Raw genomic sequence first — 15950 nt, forward strand, 5'->3', positions numbered from 1 at the left:
CCCCACTCCCCTGTCCAACCTGACCAGGGCAGGTGCTAAATGCGGATTTGTCGAATGAACACATGAATGAAATGTGAATGGTGACAAGGTTCTACTTTAAATGACTTCCAACAATACTAGAAAACTGCATTGATGATGCTTATACATATGCTTAAAACCGCCACTGTTTTCCGAAGGGCTGGGGTTCGGGTGCAAGTTTAGAAGTAGAAGATAGGGCAGGACCTACTTGCTTGGCATATTAAAGGCGGGTGGTGGCTAAGGGAAACCCCAGCTGGGGTCAGGAGTGGACAGAAAGAAGAGGGGGGCTCCCAGGTGGCAGGGCTAGGAGGGACTTTGGGAAGAAGAGTTATCTGAGCTGTATGCAGTGGGGTGTGTGACGGAACACCTTCCCATAAAGCTTTCAGTGAAGTCATCATCGCTCACTGATGCTTTTGGTAGGAGTGGGTGCTTTCTGGGGACCGTGCTGCATGGGAGTGGGCAGGGCTGGGACAGTCTGTGCTCCTCAAGGGCCAGTGCTGCCTACCAGACTCCTCCTTTGGTGCTTGAGCAAAACCTCCAACTCATCCTGGCTCTCTGGCCTCTCTCCTCCAGGCCTCCATCCCTGCCTGGGCCCTGGCCACTCAGGCATGGACATGCTGGCCAGCCTGTCCTCAGCCCTCTGTCCTCACGGGCTAAGTCATGGCTGTCTCACCAGGAATGTCTCCCTTCTTTGGCCCCGCCTCTTCCTCCCCGCACCCTGCACCAGGCCCTCCATCCCTAGTCTCTCTATGGAGAGACTCTCTCTCTCTTCTTTCTCCCATCTGCCTGCACATCCTGGTGGACCTAATCTCCTCTCCTTAAACCCCTTTTCACTGGGTCACTCTCCATCTTGAAAACCTTGATGGCTTTCCAATGGCTCTCAGACTCAGACCCTCTGTTATCACATTTGTCCTGGGATCTGTCTTTTGTCTCTATTCTGCTTCCCCTACCTCCAGTCCAACCTAATTTCCCAGTTACGTCCCCTAGGTGCTGCTTCTTCCTGACAGAGACCACTTCTCCTGTTTCCCCATGTGCATTGCTTGCAGCCCCTCCAGCAGCCCTCAGCCCAGAGGCCAGCGTGAGGTTGATGCTCACTAACATTTGCTCAGTGAATGAATAAGTAAACACACGGTTTCTGTTCCCATCTTCCCCGTGGCTTAGAACGTCTGCATCCTCCCTCATGAGTCCGCCCTGGCTTTCCAAGACCCTATACAAACCCCATTTTTTCCAGAAGACCCTTCCTCATTCTTTGAGCCTTCCTTCAATCACCCCCCTCTAAATCCCTCTAGCACTTAGGATCTATAAGGCGCAAACGCCACGGTTCACAATTTCTTCCAAGGAGATGGTCTCATCCCCCCAGCCTGGCTGTCAACGCTGAAGGGCAGGTCGGCACCTAGGACAACCCTTATCACAGAACAAAGCTCCCAGAAACTGGGAACACCGCAGGTCTTCTCTGTCCACGTTACAAGGCAGAGCCATGGCAATGACCTTCCCGAGCCCCACAGCCAGGCTGGGGGCACACGACATCCTGCTGCTACTCACTTTGGTAACATGGGTGGTGGTGGAAGTGGAGAGGGTTTCCGCGGTGGCGCCGTAGGTGCTGGTGAGGACATCTTTCCCGATGATCTGCAGAATATAACCACCCCCCACCCAGGGCTCAGGTGAGGACACTGGACTCTGCAGGACAGGGGCGGGGGTGGGGTAAACCAAGGGAGGAGTCGGGGTGTGGGGGGGGTCCCATGAAGGTGAAGTTTGGAAGCCAAGATGCTTTGAGCCACTGAGTCTAAGAACTCAGGAATACTGGAATCTTCAGAATGCTAGACCCATGATAGCCTCAAACCTTGGAATCTAAGATTCCTAGGACCTGAGATTCCTGAGGTCCAGAATCCTAACAAGACCCTAGAATTTAAGAATCCTGGCATCTTACAAGAATGAACAGAGGGATCCAAGGTGGACACAGAGCCCCCCCAATCCCCCACCCTGTCAGGGCTGGGAACGTGCTCTCTCTGGGACTAAATGACGAAAACAACAGATCTGGAGAACACAGGAGCTGCAAGAGACCTCACGGCGACAGATGTGGGCGACTGAGGCAGCCACCAACAGAGCTGGGTCCAGAGTCCAAGCTTCTGGAGCCCTCGTCCATTGCTCCTCCTGGTCAGTAAGGAGAGCAGATGCAAAGCAGCTGTCACATCACAGGCACCACCAACGGATGAGACTCTAGTGGGGACCAGGGAGCCCTGTGGGCATCTGAATGTGATGCCGTTTCCTGGTGCTGCACTTAAAGGGGCAGTCTCCCACGCTCTACGCCGTACTTGCTGCAGGCCACCTGTGGACCCGCGTCCACATTCTCTGCCTGGAGTCCGCTAGCCTGGGTTGGCCCTGCCCACTTACCGGAGAAAGAGAACGGATTTCCGTGGCCACCGTCTGTGGGCCTGGGATCATGGCAGCTGCCCCCTTCCCGGACTTGAGACTGTTCTCCTGGGGAAACAATAGTGCTCAGAGGGCCAGGTCTCAGGTGGGCAGGCCCTCAGGATGGCTGGCGCACGTGGCCATGCAGCTCTCACGGCCACAAGGTTGAATAGTGCTTCTTCTCTCAGAAGCAGAGAGCTGAAGGCATCGTTCAGTCCAGTCTGCTCTTGTTCATCCCTCGCTCGCTCGCTCACACACGTGCTTACACACTTACCCACTCATTTAACAAACATTTACTGAGTGCCTGGCATTAGGGACACTGTGGTGAACAAGACGCGGTATTGCCCCCTGGAAGCACTAACAAAGGAGTCGAGACATCCAGGTTCTGGTCCTGGCCCTGCCACGTTCCAGCCACGTGACCCGGATGGAACCACTTCCGCTCTCGGGGCCTCATGGATTCACCTACATAAAGGGACCCCTGCAGTCTGTGTTCATCAGTGGTAACAAATGTCCCATCCTAGTAGGGGTGTTGATAACGGGTTGGTGGTGGGCGCTGTATGTGTGCCAGGGCAGGGGGTCTACAAGAAATCTCTGTACATTCCTCTCAATTTTGCTGCGAACTGAAAACTGCTCTCAAAAAATAAAGTCTTAAGAAATTTTTTAAAAAGGGGACCCCTGTCCCACTCTCACAGAGATATTATGAAGATAACAGAGGAGAAAGGGCTTTGCAAATGGAAATCTGTCAGGTTAATATAGGAGTACAGGCTGGCTACTAAGAACATACTAACTACTGTTTTCTGAGTACTCGCTATGTGCTAAGCATTGTGTTAAGGCTGCATGATCTCATTTAAGCCTCTGAACAACCATAGGAAATTGTTTTAATATTCCTCTTTTATAGTTGAGAAACTGGAAGGTCAGGGCATGTGAAGTGGCTTGTTCAAGCCCCCCGAAAGTGAGTGATCGAGTCTGGATTTAGACCCAAGTTGGTCAGACTCCAAATTCAGTGCACTCCTTCTGCCATGCCATTCTGCCCTTGGAACACTTGCCCTTGAGCCAGCTCTCCTGGTCCTACCTTGGAGTCTAACTGCTAGATACTCCTGGAATTGGCCCTAGACTTACTGGCCCACATCTGGAAGGGGCCCAGCTGCTGGCCTCTACCTCCTACTTCCTGCCCCATCTTAGGGATCAGCCTTGTCTGTCCTGGGGCCCAGAAGCTGTGTCCATTCTGCAGCTCCCCAGTGGGCTGCAGGGTAGTAGATCTGGACCTCTGCCTGCCAGGCGACAGGTGAGGACAGAAGCCCTCTGTCTTCGCCCCACCTTTCCCGGAGGCCTGCCTCCAGCTGAGGCTGTCGGTGGCCTGGTTACCTGGCATTCCATGCACAAGGCACTTACTTTCTCAGAGGCAGTCCCAGAATGTGGCCCAGCAGCAGGTCTTAAAAGGGCAGCCTTCTGGGCTCAACGCTTCCTTTCTCCCAGGGTAGGAAACAGCCACTAGCCCCTTTGAATCCTATTGTCCCTCCAGGCCCTTCTCCCCTCAAGCTTCTGCTTCTCCCATTGACCCCTCTTTCCCGGAAAAGCCTCACCTCCGCCTTCACCCTGATGGGGACACAGGTCATTCCGAGGCACCACAAGGTGCCAGCTGCTCCGCCTGCCTCTCCTGTATCTTCAGCCAGTTCCCTCTCCCGCCTCTAGGAGGCGCAGCCCCTCTCCGTGGCTAAGGTGACACCGCCATCTCCGCCCCCGGCCCTTCCTCCGGCGGACTCCGGGCTCTCCTCTTCGCCGCCTCCGTCTGGGACGCCTCAGCCACTCAAGGCTTCCACTGCCTCATCGAGGCCACTGTCCCCTCTCGCTTTATCTGTAGCTCGGATCTTGCTTGAACCCTAGACTTGCCTAGACACTTTCCCTGGAAACGTCCCACAGGCGCCTCAGACTCATCAGACCCAAAATGGAATTCGCTGCCTCCCACCCCCAACACACACCTGCCGCTAAAGAGCAACCCCCCTCTGTGCTCCTTGTTCCTATTAGTGCTTCTCGGACTTGAGGGGTGTCACCTGGAGGGCTTGTGAAAACAGAGACCACCCCCTCCCCCGGGCCCCGCCCCGGAGCTTTTGAGTCAATAGGTCTGGGGCGGGGCCTGGGAATTTCCTCTCTAACAGGTTCCCAGGGCCAAGCTCGCTCTCGGAGACCAGCGGGACTGGTGCGCGGCGTCGCGGCCCGTCTTTCCTCCTATCACCTGAACGTTCTACCAGTGACCCAATCCGGTACTTTCCTCCCTCCAGGCACCCTCAACCCTGACCTCCTGGTCAGCCTCCAACTCCTCGCACCCTGGCCCTGCCCCCACCCCTAAACTAGTTCCCTGCCTGCTCTTCCGGTCTCTCCCAGTAGAATGTGGGCTCAGAGATGCTGTCTGTCTCCCGCAGAGCTGGATTCACAGCGCCTGGCACACTACTTCACACATCGTGGGTGTTCAATAAATATTTGCTGAAGGAAGGAGGGAGGGAAGGAGGGAGGAGGGGAAGGAAGGAAGGAGAAATAAAAAAAGAGGCCCACGCCCCCAAGGGAAGGAATTTTTTGCTCCAGTCATGTCCCACACGGGCTGCTAGAGTAATCTTTCTAAAACACAGAAACACATATCTGATGACATCATGCCTCTACTTAAAAAGTTGAAGTGATTCTCCATGGTCTCCAGGATGAAGTTTGAACTTCATACATGGCATTCGAGGCCCTTCAAGCCCTGGCCCAGCCTTCCTTTCCAGCCTCTTCTCCCCCTGCCCCCCCCCACACTTGACATCTTGCTTCACTGACCACTTCCTTTCCCTAAATGCTATGCTCCTTCACATCCTTGCCTTTACATCCGCTGTTCCCACAGCCTAGGAGACCTCCTCCCATGACTGCACCCTAATTTATCCTTCAAGAATAGCTCAGATGTCACCGCCTAGATAAAGCCTTCCCCAGCTCCTACAGTGTCACTCCACACCCTATGCCCCCTAGGAAAGGCAGGAAAAAGTAACGGCCGCTCACATTTACAGACCACTTGTAATGTGCCAGGCACTCTTTGGAGGGCTTTGCATAGATTACCTTAGTTTAGCCTCACGTCAACCCTTTGGGAGATATGCTATTATTTCCCCTCACCCCATTTTCCAGAAGTGGAAACTGAGGTCTGGAAAGGTTTGGGTAACTTGCCCAAGGTCATCCAGCCAGGAAGTGGGAGAGCTGGACCTTGTTCACCACTGTGTGCCCAGGACCTAAACACAAAGGCACAGCCCACTAGATGTGCCTGTGATTATTATTTCGATGAATGAGTTCTAACAGGCAGTATCTTTTCTTCCACTCCCCATACTGGGCAGAGGAGAGATTAAGAAATGTTTTTAGAACAAATGAATGGATGGATGGATGGATGAGTGAATGAATGATATGACTGCCTGCTCACCATGGTACGAATTTACATTTAGCCCGATAAGCATCCTGATGCCACGTGGTGAAGGGGTGAGGGGAGAGGAGGAACTGAGCGACCAGGGGAGAGCGTGCAAGCTGATAACTGGTTTGGGCTTATTTCTCTTAAAATCTTTGTTTACTCAAAACCTTCCTGCTGGGTCGTCTAAATTAATGTAATTTTCTTCCTATGTGCATATGAGGGGTTTGGCAAGAGAAAGCATTTGAAAACAACCTCCCACAGCTCAAGACAGATCTGGCCCAGGCACTGATACCTGCTCGGCCCCAGCCCCAGCCCCAGCCCCACGCAGCCACTGTTCACAACGGTCAGGATGAGGGAGCAGAGCAGAGTGGTTGAGGTGGACAGTGGGGCTTCGGGAATCAGAATGCCTGGGTTTGACCTGGCTCTACCACGTATTGGTTGTGTGACCTTGGGTAAGTCACTGTACCTCTCTGAACTGCATTTTCCTCATCTGTAAAGGGTGGGAAAAAGAGCATCCACTTCACAGCTCTGGTTTTACCCCATGAGCACACTGCATGGTATCATAACCTGTGGCTGAATGCTAGCTGTGCTGTGTCATCATTTGAAGAATCTGATGTTACTGAACTCTCTTAAGAGCCCGTGAACCAGGCAGAATGGGAGTACTCCCATTTTATAGATGAGGACACCTAAAGACCTTCCTTCATGGGTCAGGCAGCAAATAGGTAGCAGAACCACAGGGTCCCTCAGGACACAGTCCCAAATCCTGAGCCATGGCTGCCAGGAGGATGGACCTCACTCAGGGAGGACTTTCAGGCACAACCCTCCTGTGTTGCCGACAGTCAGTTAATCAAATAGTACCGTCCTCTCTTTATCCCTGCCGTAGCTGAGATGGTCCAGATGACTGAGACTCAGGGATGCCACCTCCTACATCATTCAATTTGCAAAGCTGAGGTCTGACTGGATGCCCTGTGGCCAGTCAATAAAAGTTGGACTGTGTGTCAGACAATAAAAGTCTGACTGTGTGTGCCACACCTGATGCTGTGAGGGCGGATGAGGACTTCCTGCCATAGCTGGCGAGGTTAGCTTGTTATCTGGCCATTTCAGGGCCAATGGGGCTGGTCAGAGAGGGAGGTCTCCGGTCCTACTTACCATGGTGGTTGATATGGTCTCTGTGGTGATGGAGGGAGTAGTTGTTATGAACTCCTTCCCCCCTGGGGCAGTCCCGTCAACCTGCTGGCCAGAGGAGGAGTCGTTAGAGAGGGGAGAGAGAGAGGGAGAGTGCCAGATACGCCTGCAACGTCTGCCACCTGGGCTCGTGGCATCCCCAGGTACCAAGTGACGGGCAGCGTGAGCAGACATGCACTTGGGGAGGGGATGCGTCCACACACAGACCAAACTACAAAGGGGTCTCACAGGTCCTCCAGCTCATTCCAATCATTTTATTTCACAAAGGGAAAATAATCCCATATAATTTGATACATCCTATCCAAATTTCAATGCCTGTATTCTTTGACTGGGCGAGCCCATTGCTAGGGATTCACCCTTCAGGCATAAACTTTGAAAATTTCGCCAGGAAGTCTGAACAACAAAGTTCACTGCAGCATTCAACATTAACTGCAAAAGACAAAAACCATCACAGGTCCATTGATAGGTGATAAAGGCATGCTAAATCAGGATCCACTCCTAAGGGGGAACAAGGAGAGTGAGGTGGGGCCACATGTGCCAACATGGAGTGATCTCCAAGGTAAGTATTAAAAAAAAAAAAAAAAGGGATTTCCCTGGTGGCGCAGTGGTTAAGAATCCGCCTGCCAACGCAGGGTACACGGGTTCGATCCCTGGTCCAGGAAGATCCCACATGACGTGGAGCAGCTAAACCTGTGTGCCACACCTACTAAGCCTGGGCTCTAGAGCCCGCGAGCCACAACTACTGAGACCGCATGCCTCAACTACTGAAGTCTGTGCGCATAGAGCTTGTGCTCCGCAACAAGAGAAGCCTCTGCGATGAGAAGCCCGTCTACCGCAACGAGGAGTAGCCCCCAATCGCCGCAACTAGAGAAAGCCCATGCGCAGCAACATAGACCCAACGCAGCCAAAAATAAAATAAATAAATTTATTTAAAAAAAAAAGAAAAAAGGTAAAGTGTAAAAGAGAATGATCTCTTTTGTGTAAAAAATTTAAATACCTAGAGATATAAGAACGTATATTGGTATATGCATATATTTTTTTTTCTGGGAGCACTCAGAAAAAAATTCATTTTGTTCTGTTTGAATTTCATAACTGTGAATATTTTGTTGTTATTTTGTTTTGATGTCAATAGGGGTTACTGAGCTGTAAAATTTGGGGCCATTTTTAGTTTTCTTTGTATTTCTTTGTATAAAAACAAAACCAACACACATTACTAAAACAAAATAGATCAGAGACGGAGTAAGTTGCCCCGGGGTCACACAGCTTGTCAGAACTCAAGAGTCTCGACAGCTGCACTAGCAGCCTCATAAACCTCTATGCATGTTATAAAAGTGAGAGAAAAAAGTCTGGAAACGGCAGAGTTGCCCACATTTTGTAGATTTACATCTTTCCTTAGTTCTTAAGACAAAGACTGGTCTCCAGGGCAAAAGAGTCCCCAGCACTGCGGTTCCTCTGGCCAGAAAGAACCAAGAGGGCATCTATCAGACCCTTAGTCTCCATTTTCAAAGCTTAAAAACCACAAAAGGAACTTGGGAAATGCACTGTAATGATGCACCCGTGTCTATTTACAACAGCGTCTCCGGGGGACTGAGTATGTTTCATCTTGCTAAGACAAATGACATTTTATCTTTTTTTTTCAGTTTGTCAATGTGATGTGGAACCCCCGTGCACACACACGAAAATGACCCAATGTGAGCTGTTCTGACCCAAGCTGAATTGGGTTCTCTCTCCTCTTCCCCTGGGATATCTTAAGAACCCTCTCCACCTCCTTCAAGCGATCTGAAAGCCATGGTCTAATCCGCTAACCGCTAGTCCTTAGAACACTCCCAGGAGGATGAAGGAGACGTGAGCCTCCCCATTTTACAGATGGGAAAATTGAGGCTTTAAGAGGTGTAGTCTGCCCAGGATAAGAACCCGTCCCACCACCCACACCCGGAGCTCAGGGAGGACAACGAAGCTCAGAAGAGCATCAGGGTTAAAATGGTGGCTCCGGGGGAGCCAAGGTAGCAAGAGCTGGCCAAGGGGCTTGGCCATGACGGAGACCCCACCCTTAAATGCCCAGTACCTAGGCCCAGCGTGCACAGGAAGGCACAGGTTACCTGGGTGGTGTCCACAGTGGCAACTCTGGTCTGCAGTACAGCCTCCGGCTCGATCTTCTTCCTGATAGCCAGGCTGCTGACTGTCATGGTTTCCGTTTTCACAGGCTGTAGGCAGATGAGGGAAGAACACTCTGTATCTCAAGCCCCGGCACGACTCCTACTCACAGGCAACTGCGGCGCGGGGTCAGCAGGCTATCTCCCGCCACTGCCGCTGACCAAGTCTCCAGAGGGGGTCGAAGGCCAGGGCCAAAGAGGCCTGGTATGATGTCACAGACAAACAGCCCAAGAGGGGAGCCAGAACCACCAGCAGCGCCAGGACAGCCTGCCCATGACCCTGCCACCATACCACCTCATGGTGGCTGCATGCTGGGTTTCAGGCTACCATTAAGAGAACATTCACCATTCAATTAACATGCTCTGTGCCGTGCCACACACTCAGCATTTTCCTGATAATACGTAGTCCTGAATGACTTCAATGGTTATGCCACCACCTCCCAGCTGCTTTCTCTGAGCTGTTCTTTAGAGTAGGAGTCACACCTGGAGGCCCGGGGGGGCCAGGCAGGAGATGTAAACGAGTGAAGCGGGCTTGTTGAGGACCGGGGTGAACTGGAGAGCACATGGGGTCCACTCAGGTTTGGCCTGAGTGACCGAATCATCTGATTTTTGTTTTTTAATGATATAAAAAAAATCCCTGGATTTTATATTCAGTGTCCTGATTTTTAAATCAAAGTCAAAGAAAACACATCTGCTAGCCAGATTTGGCCCAGGGCCACCAGTTTCCCACGCCTCCTCTAGAAGTCTTATGTTAAATGATTAGTTTCTTCTGAGTCCTCCACAGAAGCTAGTTCATGGCTATACACACAGCAGGTGCTAACATATGTGAGCTGAATAAATGAATGAAAGTTAGCTTGTTGGGAGGGTGGTTAAGAGGGGATTCTTCTAGATGGTTGTAACTCGGAGATCTAGCCGTTCATTCAGTTAATCATTAGTGCCTGGAACGTACAAGCTTAGTGGAGCTGCCACCTGGTAGGAAAGCAGACCTGTCAGCCAGTAACCTGACTACTTGTGATACCGCTGGAAGCAGAAGCATTGCAGAGCAAGGGGGCGGAGCAGGGAGCAACACTTCTGCCCAGGGTTGTCAGGAAAGCGTTTGCTAGGTAAGTGCTATCTGAACTTGGCCCTGGAAGGTGACAAGTTTGCAAGGCAGAGAAAGGGAGGAGACACCTTCTCCAGAGGGTATAGCATGGAGTGAAAGCCCAGAGTAGACGAGCTCCTGTTTCAATGCCTGGAACGTGGGAGGGAGCTGGGGCTGGAAGAGGTGGGAGAGCGAAGGAAAAATGTGATCAAAGATCCTCTGAAAGAAGGACAGGGAGCAGAGACGCCCAGACGCAGTCTACCCGTGTCCCCCCCAGGTGATGACGGTTCCTCTTCTCTAAGAGTTTCCACCACTACCCCAAGACCCCAGGCCCTGGGGAGGGGAGCCAGGGCCGCGATCAGAAAACACCATCTGGCTTTCAGAGCAGGCGGCAGGCGCCCCCGTGAGTCCACAAGCACACGGTCTCTGCAGGTGCCATGCAACACAGACAGGGGGAGGAGGAGTCGCGTAGGACCAGACTGCCTGTCATCACTTGACCTCAGGCAAGAGACGGGGTCAGAGGGTTAAAGCGCCCAGGAGTGCACGTTAGGGGTAAACCGAGCTGCCGAACATGCGAGCACAGAACCATGCTGTTCTGCGGAGGGGCGGTCATGCAACACGGAACAGAGCTTCAGGCTGGTGGCTCAGTCTTCTCACACATGGCCCAGGGCCCTCTGAACATGCAGTGCCCGGTGGGCCCGGGTCCCGATGATGCTCCACTGTACCTCGAACTGGGGCATATCCGGGGTGGAGCAGGCCCGTCGGTCTGGGCTGTCCTCGATGCCCCCAGACTCATCATCCTGGCTCGGGCCCCGTTTGTTGAGATCCCGGGAGAACACCAGGCCCTCGGTTTCTGAGTCACTTTTGTCTCGGTCAAGCTCAGGCAGGCTGCGGGAGAAGTCTTCGAAGGCGCTGCCGTGGTAGTCGCCGATGACCGTGAAGTCAACCTCGGCCTCCAGGCTGGACGTGGAGCTGACCGTGATGCTGGAGCACTTCCGCTCAATGGCCAGGTGGTTGTCCTTCAGGAACACCGCGTCCCTCTCCTGGTCCTGGTCCTCGTCTCCCGTGTCACTCTCTGGGGCCCTGGGCCGTGGCGGTTTGACTTTCTCCTCGGAGCCCTCCCTCAGCCCTGCTCTCTATGGCCAGGTAAAATCAAAGGAATGGGGGTGTGGGATGTGGGGAGAGAGAGAGAGAAAGAGAGAAATCAAGATGGTGAATGACAGAAGAAATCTCGGGGCCATTCGATGCCCCAAATGGAAGAGGAGGTCAGGAAAAGAAAAACACCCCCGGAAAGGTTCTTTGACACCATAATAAGGTTTAAAAAAAAAAAAAAGAACACTTCTCAAGAGCGAGGACACTCCTTTCCGAGGGTCTCCGGCTGACGGCAGAAGCAAGTACAAAGCAAACATCCTGCCAGTTGGTCCTGGACAGGAGGCCCCATCCAAGGTTTGGATCTGGGAGCTTATCAGAAGCGGCACTGCGCACAAGGCAGGGATGGGAGCCCGGACCCCAGGCCCATCCGTGCAGGCGGACATCAAGGAGGCAAAAACCAAGGAGGGAGACCCAGGGATTCAGGACCACCCAGGACAGGGAGGCAGAGAGGCTGGAGCCAAGAGCTTTGAGGAACAAAGAGGAAGCCAACACGGTTTGTCAATTCCACTGAGTCTCCGTGGGAGGGGTCAGCATCGTCTAGAGGGAGGAGCAACACCGGGTAATTCGTGGGAGCTGGGCGCTACATCACTTCAACCCCGAGCTCCGTGAGTGGAGGTTCTGCTCCCATCAGTGTAATTGACAACAGCAGGCCAAGGAAGTGCTGGAGGGGGACCAGCAACTCTTGTCCGACATACATACCTCTCAACTGGCCTGTCAGGGATTAAACACCACACACATTTTGGGCTGTTTTACGACATTCTTTTTTAAGACCAATCTAAGCCCCACCCAATATTTTTAAAGTACTTGGCTTCAGGCTCCAGAGACTCGGTGCACTTAGAGATTCACTTGCTAGACAAGCCTCGCTTTAGCCAGCTTCCGGAAGGTTGAGAGGTGTGAGGACTCATTCCAGACAAGCCAGAGTTGAGCTGCCACAAGAGGCGCTGCCAGAGCAGGTGGGGATCTAAGGCAGCGATGCACCCTGGCCAGGCGAAGATGACCAGGTCATCAGGGCACCGAGGGGCTGCAGAGACCTGCGGGCCTGAGGGGCTGGTGAATCTCAGGTGCCCCCCCTTTCCTGGGGGATTCGCTGCTAAGCTGGTAACGTGCTTCTCTTGCCTGACCGCGTCTCCGGATTTGTTCTGGATTAGAGAAGACAGTTAGTCTTAAGGAGGCAGAAAGGAACTTGGCACTAGGACCGAGAGGGAGCCGGAAGTGAAGGATGGAAACCTCTGGACTGTCAGCTTCCCCAAGGCAGGAGCACCAGGGAAGGGAAAGGATGAAGGAAGATCGTTGGACAAGCCAAGCAAAACGGTAGGAACCCAGCAGGTGCGGGCAGCAAGGCAAAGCAAATGTGTAGTTTGCTGGAGGCGGTGCCACTTTCTCCACCGGCGCTGCGTGACCCTCCGGGCACCAGGTCACACCAAAAGCCGAGGGTCTGTGTGGCTAAGCTAACATGGGCCAAGCAGATGAACCCGTCATTCCGCCTGGGCTACGCTCAGGCCCGTTTAGGGAAAAGAACTCATAGGGATGGACAAGCAGCCTCTGGTGGCAGTAATGACGAGGGGCCACAGAAACATGCTTTTAAAGAACTACGCGGCATGCGGTCAGCTCCCGGGCTGGGGGCAGCATGGGGGCGGGGGCTCACGTGGCCAGTTCCCCCAGTAGCTTCCTCCAGTGTAGTTTCGCAGTCTGGACTGGGGGACACGAGCTCGACGTCCATGCATCCTTCCCGGGGGGATGGGGTAGAAATGCCCTCCCAGAAGTGTCTGGTAGCTGGCGGCATCATGGAGGAATGTGTGGCTTTGGGGGCAGCAAAGTCCTCTGGGGGCTGAAACTGAGCAAATCCCAGGTCTAAACGCCTACTCCGCTGTTGCTCGACCTGCCCCACAGAGGCCTCCGAAGACAACTCGTTTGCAAAGGCCCTGGTTTCACCCTGACTCGCCCAGCGAGTTTCAGCTCCGTGGGTCTCAAAGATCCGAATCTTGTTGGCCACAGAGGTCTTGCTAATATCTTCCAGGGAGCCCTCTTGACCCCCAGCCTGGAAAGAGGTCATCTCCTTTTGCTTCCCTGAAGGGAACCGCAACCCCTGGGCTTCTTCAGGGACAACTCTGGGCTTCCTGCTGGCGATGGGAGGGGCCCTGCGCTCACCTCCGTCTGGGGTCACAGCCAGCCCTACTCGGTCCTTGGGCTCCGGGCTCTCTTTAGGAGGATGGGCATGTTTGAGAAATAGGGGGGACTGTTCTCCAAAGCGGTCCCTGAGCTGCACAGGCTCCCCCGACCCATAAGGGGCTGGGCTTGAAGAAGCTTCCTCTGGAGACGTCTGAGCCGCAAAGGGACGGGGCGAGGTTGGGAGGGGGGTGATCACCTCCTCCATCTGAAGAAACGCTGGGGCCTTGCTGTCCTCTGTCACAGGTTCTCCTGTTTGGGTGTGAACTGGTCCCCTCTCTCTGGGCAGGAAGTTGCCTCTGTCCGGCTTGGCTGGCTTCCTGACATCGCTAGGAGGGATGGCCCACGGAAGGACACAGACCTGGCTGTCTGGACGCATGCCCCCTCCTCTGTGAGGTGAGTGGTTCCATTCTCCTGGGGGACTTTTCTCAGCCTTTCCCATCAAATCTCCACTCTGGGGGGCCTCTTCCTCTGCAGCTACTGAGGATGCTGGGTGGGTAGACTCTCCTTCCACCTCCCACCGGGCTTCGTACTCAGCAAACATCAGCCCTGGAGAAGGTCCCTTTCCGAGCTGCTTGACAAAGACCTCCAGGTCATCTGGTCCTTGGTTCCTGGGGGGCCCCGCCCCTCCCTCTGAGGAAGCTGAGTGGGCTTCACCCTCGTGGTGCTTGTTTCTGCCGACAGTGGCAGCAGAGCCCCATGGGCCTGAGGAGTCCAGCTCTGAGCTCTCCGTGAGCTCCTCCGACAGCTTCCGCCTGCTCTCGCAGCCAGGTGGGGCATCTAAGTGCTCCTCTCTCTCCTCCAGGGCCGGAGGGAGGACTTGGTCTTCAGACTCTTTCTCTCCATAGTTTAAATAGAAGCTTCTCTCTGCAAAGGAAGTGTCGGTTTCATCGCTCGAGTCGGCTCTGGCTTCTGTGTAGGCTGGGTCCAGCAGAAACGACCGGAGTCCTCCCGTGTCGGAGGCTGGAGAGGGGACATCCACCTCTGCAGGGCCAGTGGCCGGGGTGGCGGGTCTTCCGCAAGCCTGGAACTCCTCCCACTTCTGCCTTAGCTCTGCCGGGCCCTCCAGCTGATCCCTGGAGGCCCGCTGCTTCCTGATGGTTGCCTCCCCAGGGTCCACCCTGAACCAGGAGCCCTCTGGGAGCGTTCCTGCCAGCCTGCGGCCTGCAGCCAGAGAAGCCCCTCCTGGGCCTTCCCTGACCCAGGGGCTTTCCTCCCACACTGACTTGAAGCCTTCAGGGCTCGTGATCATTCTTCCTTGTCGCTGTGTGTTTGCTCCTTTGGCTCCCACCTTTTCTTCTGTGGCCATTTGAAAGGTGAACTTGTCCACCAGGACGTCTACCTTGGAGAGTCTGCCGTCAGCAAGCATGTCTGCGAGGCCTGCCTCCCTTTCTTCCTGCTGTGTGGCGGTCACTTTTAGGAGACTGAGTTCTTCTGGCCTAATGTACTCTCTTTCTATAAATACCCAATGCTCTGAACCCTGCGTTTTAATTGGAGCAAGAAGAGTTAACATGAAATATCAGGCACCTTAAGAATGGGTTCACTTTTTCCCTCCGCAAGAAGGGACCAAGGTCCACCTGCCCCCTTGGTCAAGGTCAGCTGGCTGGGGACAGGAAGGCAGGTCAGCCTCATCAAGGCTACTCTTCCCATCAAGGCACCCAACAAATTATCTACTGTTGCCCTCAACCACCACCCTAACCGGGTAAAATGGGATGCGGTCTCATACCCTCCCCGTGTTAACCATCGGGGAATGGAAATCCACAGATGGTCCAGGACTCTTCCTCTTTTAATAATAGAGCTGCCAGTGTCAGAGGGGAAAGTAGCTTACATCACATGGAATCTTTGAAGGCTAGAGCCAAAAGAACTCCTAAGACTTCCTGCAGTCCAATCTCCTACTTGTGCAAATGGGTAAACTGAGGCCAAGAGAAGGTCAGTGACTTTTTCAAGGTCACAGTCAGTCGAGTCAGGAAAAGAATGCCTGAGAGCCTTGCTGACTTACAGCCAATGGAATATGGGTCCCAACTGCGATCTAATGTCGAGTTGTCGGGGAGGCACTGAGTTAAGTTTCACAGGCCACAGCCTGAAATCGGACCTTTCTGCAAGCGCTAATTGGAAGGAAAGAGATTAGACCAAAATATACCAAACGACCAGCTCTAGAGGTTAGTGCCAGTCGCTGCAGTGGCTGAAACAGCTTGAACTCTGTGGGGTTCATTCCCAAAGAAACAAATACCAAGGCCTGTTCTTGGAGAATTCTAACAAAATCCACAGAAAGACTGGAAGAGGACTGACCTGAACATATCATAGAAGGTAAAGATCTAAATATCCAAGCATCATCACTGGTCCAAAGCACTGAGAGTACAGCACTGTCAAC

The 15950-nt window shown here is 53.4% G+C and overlaps 2 protein-coding genes across 20 annotated transcripts in view; both read right to left on the bottom strand.

The window, feature by feature from the left end:
- Positions 1 to 15950, bottom strand: part of EPB41L1 (erythrocyte membrane protein band 4.1 like 1) — a 126672-nt gene that overhangs the window by 9776 nt on the left and 100946 nt on the right. For 8 of the 19 annotated variants that reach the window (XM_079943954.1, XM_079943966.1, XM_079943952.1 and 5 more), the window contains 5 exons: positions 10987 to 11397; positions 9127 to 9231; positions 6992 to 7075; positions 2410 to 2496; positions 1561 to 1644 (listed from right to left, as the gene is read on the bottom strand). In XM_079943954.1, coding sequence (XP_079800080.1) covers positions 1561 to 1644; positions 2410 to 2496; positions 6992 to 7075; positions 9127 to 9231; positions 10987 to 11397 — 771 coding nt within the window. The remainder of the gene's footprint in view (positions 1 to 1560; positions 1645 to 2409; positions 2497 to 6991; positions 7076 to 9126; positions 9232 to 10986; positions 11398 to 15950) is intronic. The other 11 variants (XM_079943967.1, XM_079943953.1, XM_079943965.1 and 8 more) reach the window with 3 other exon arrangements.
- Positions 11912 to 15589, bottom strand: LOC307197987 (uncharacterized protein; the record flags this gene model as incomplete). The annotated part of the gene is made up of 2 exons (XM_079944583.1): positions 13059 to 15589; positions 11912 to 11950 (listed from the first exon to the last, which is right to left on the bottom strand). Exons 1-2 carry the CDS (start codon positions 15090 to 15092, stop codon positions 11912 to 11914), a joined length of 2073 nt encoding a protein of 690 aa, XP_079800709.1. The 5' UTR covers positions 15093 to 15589.

The sequence above is a fragment of the Stenella coeruleoalba genome, assembly GCF_951394435.1.
Source record: "Stenella coeruleoalba genome assembly, chromosome: 15".
Taxonomy (NCBI): domain Eukaryota; kingdom Metazoa; phylum Chordata; class Mammalia; order Artiodactyla; family Delphinidae; genus Stenella; species Stenella coeruleoalba.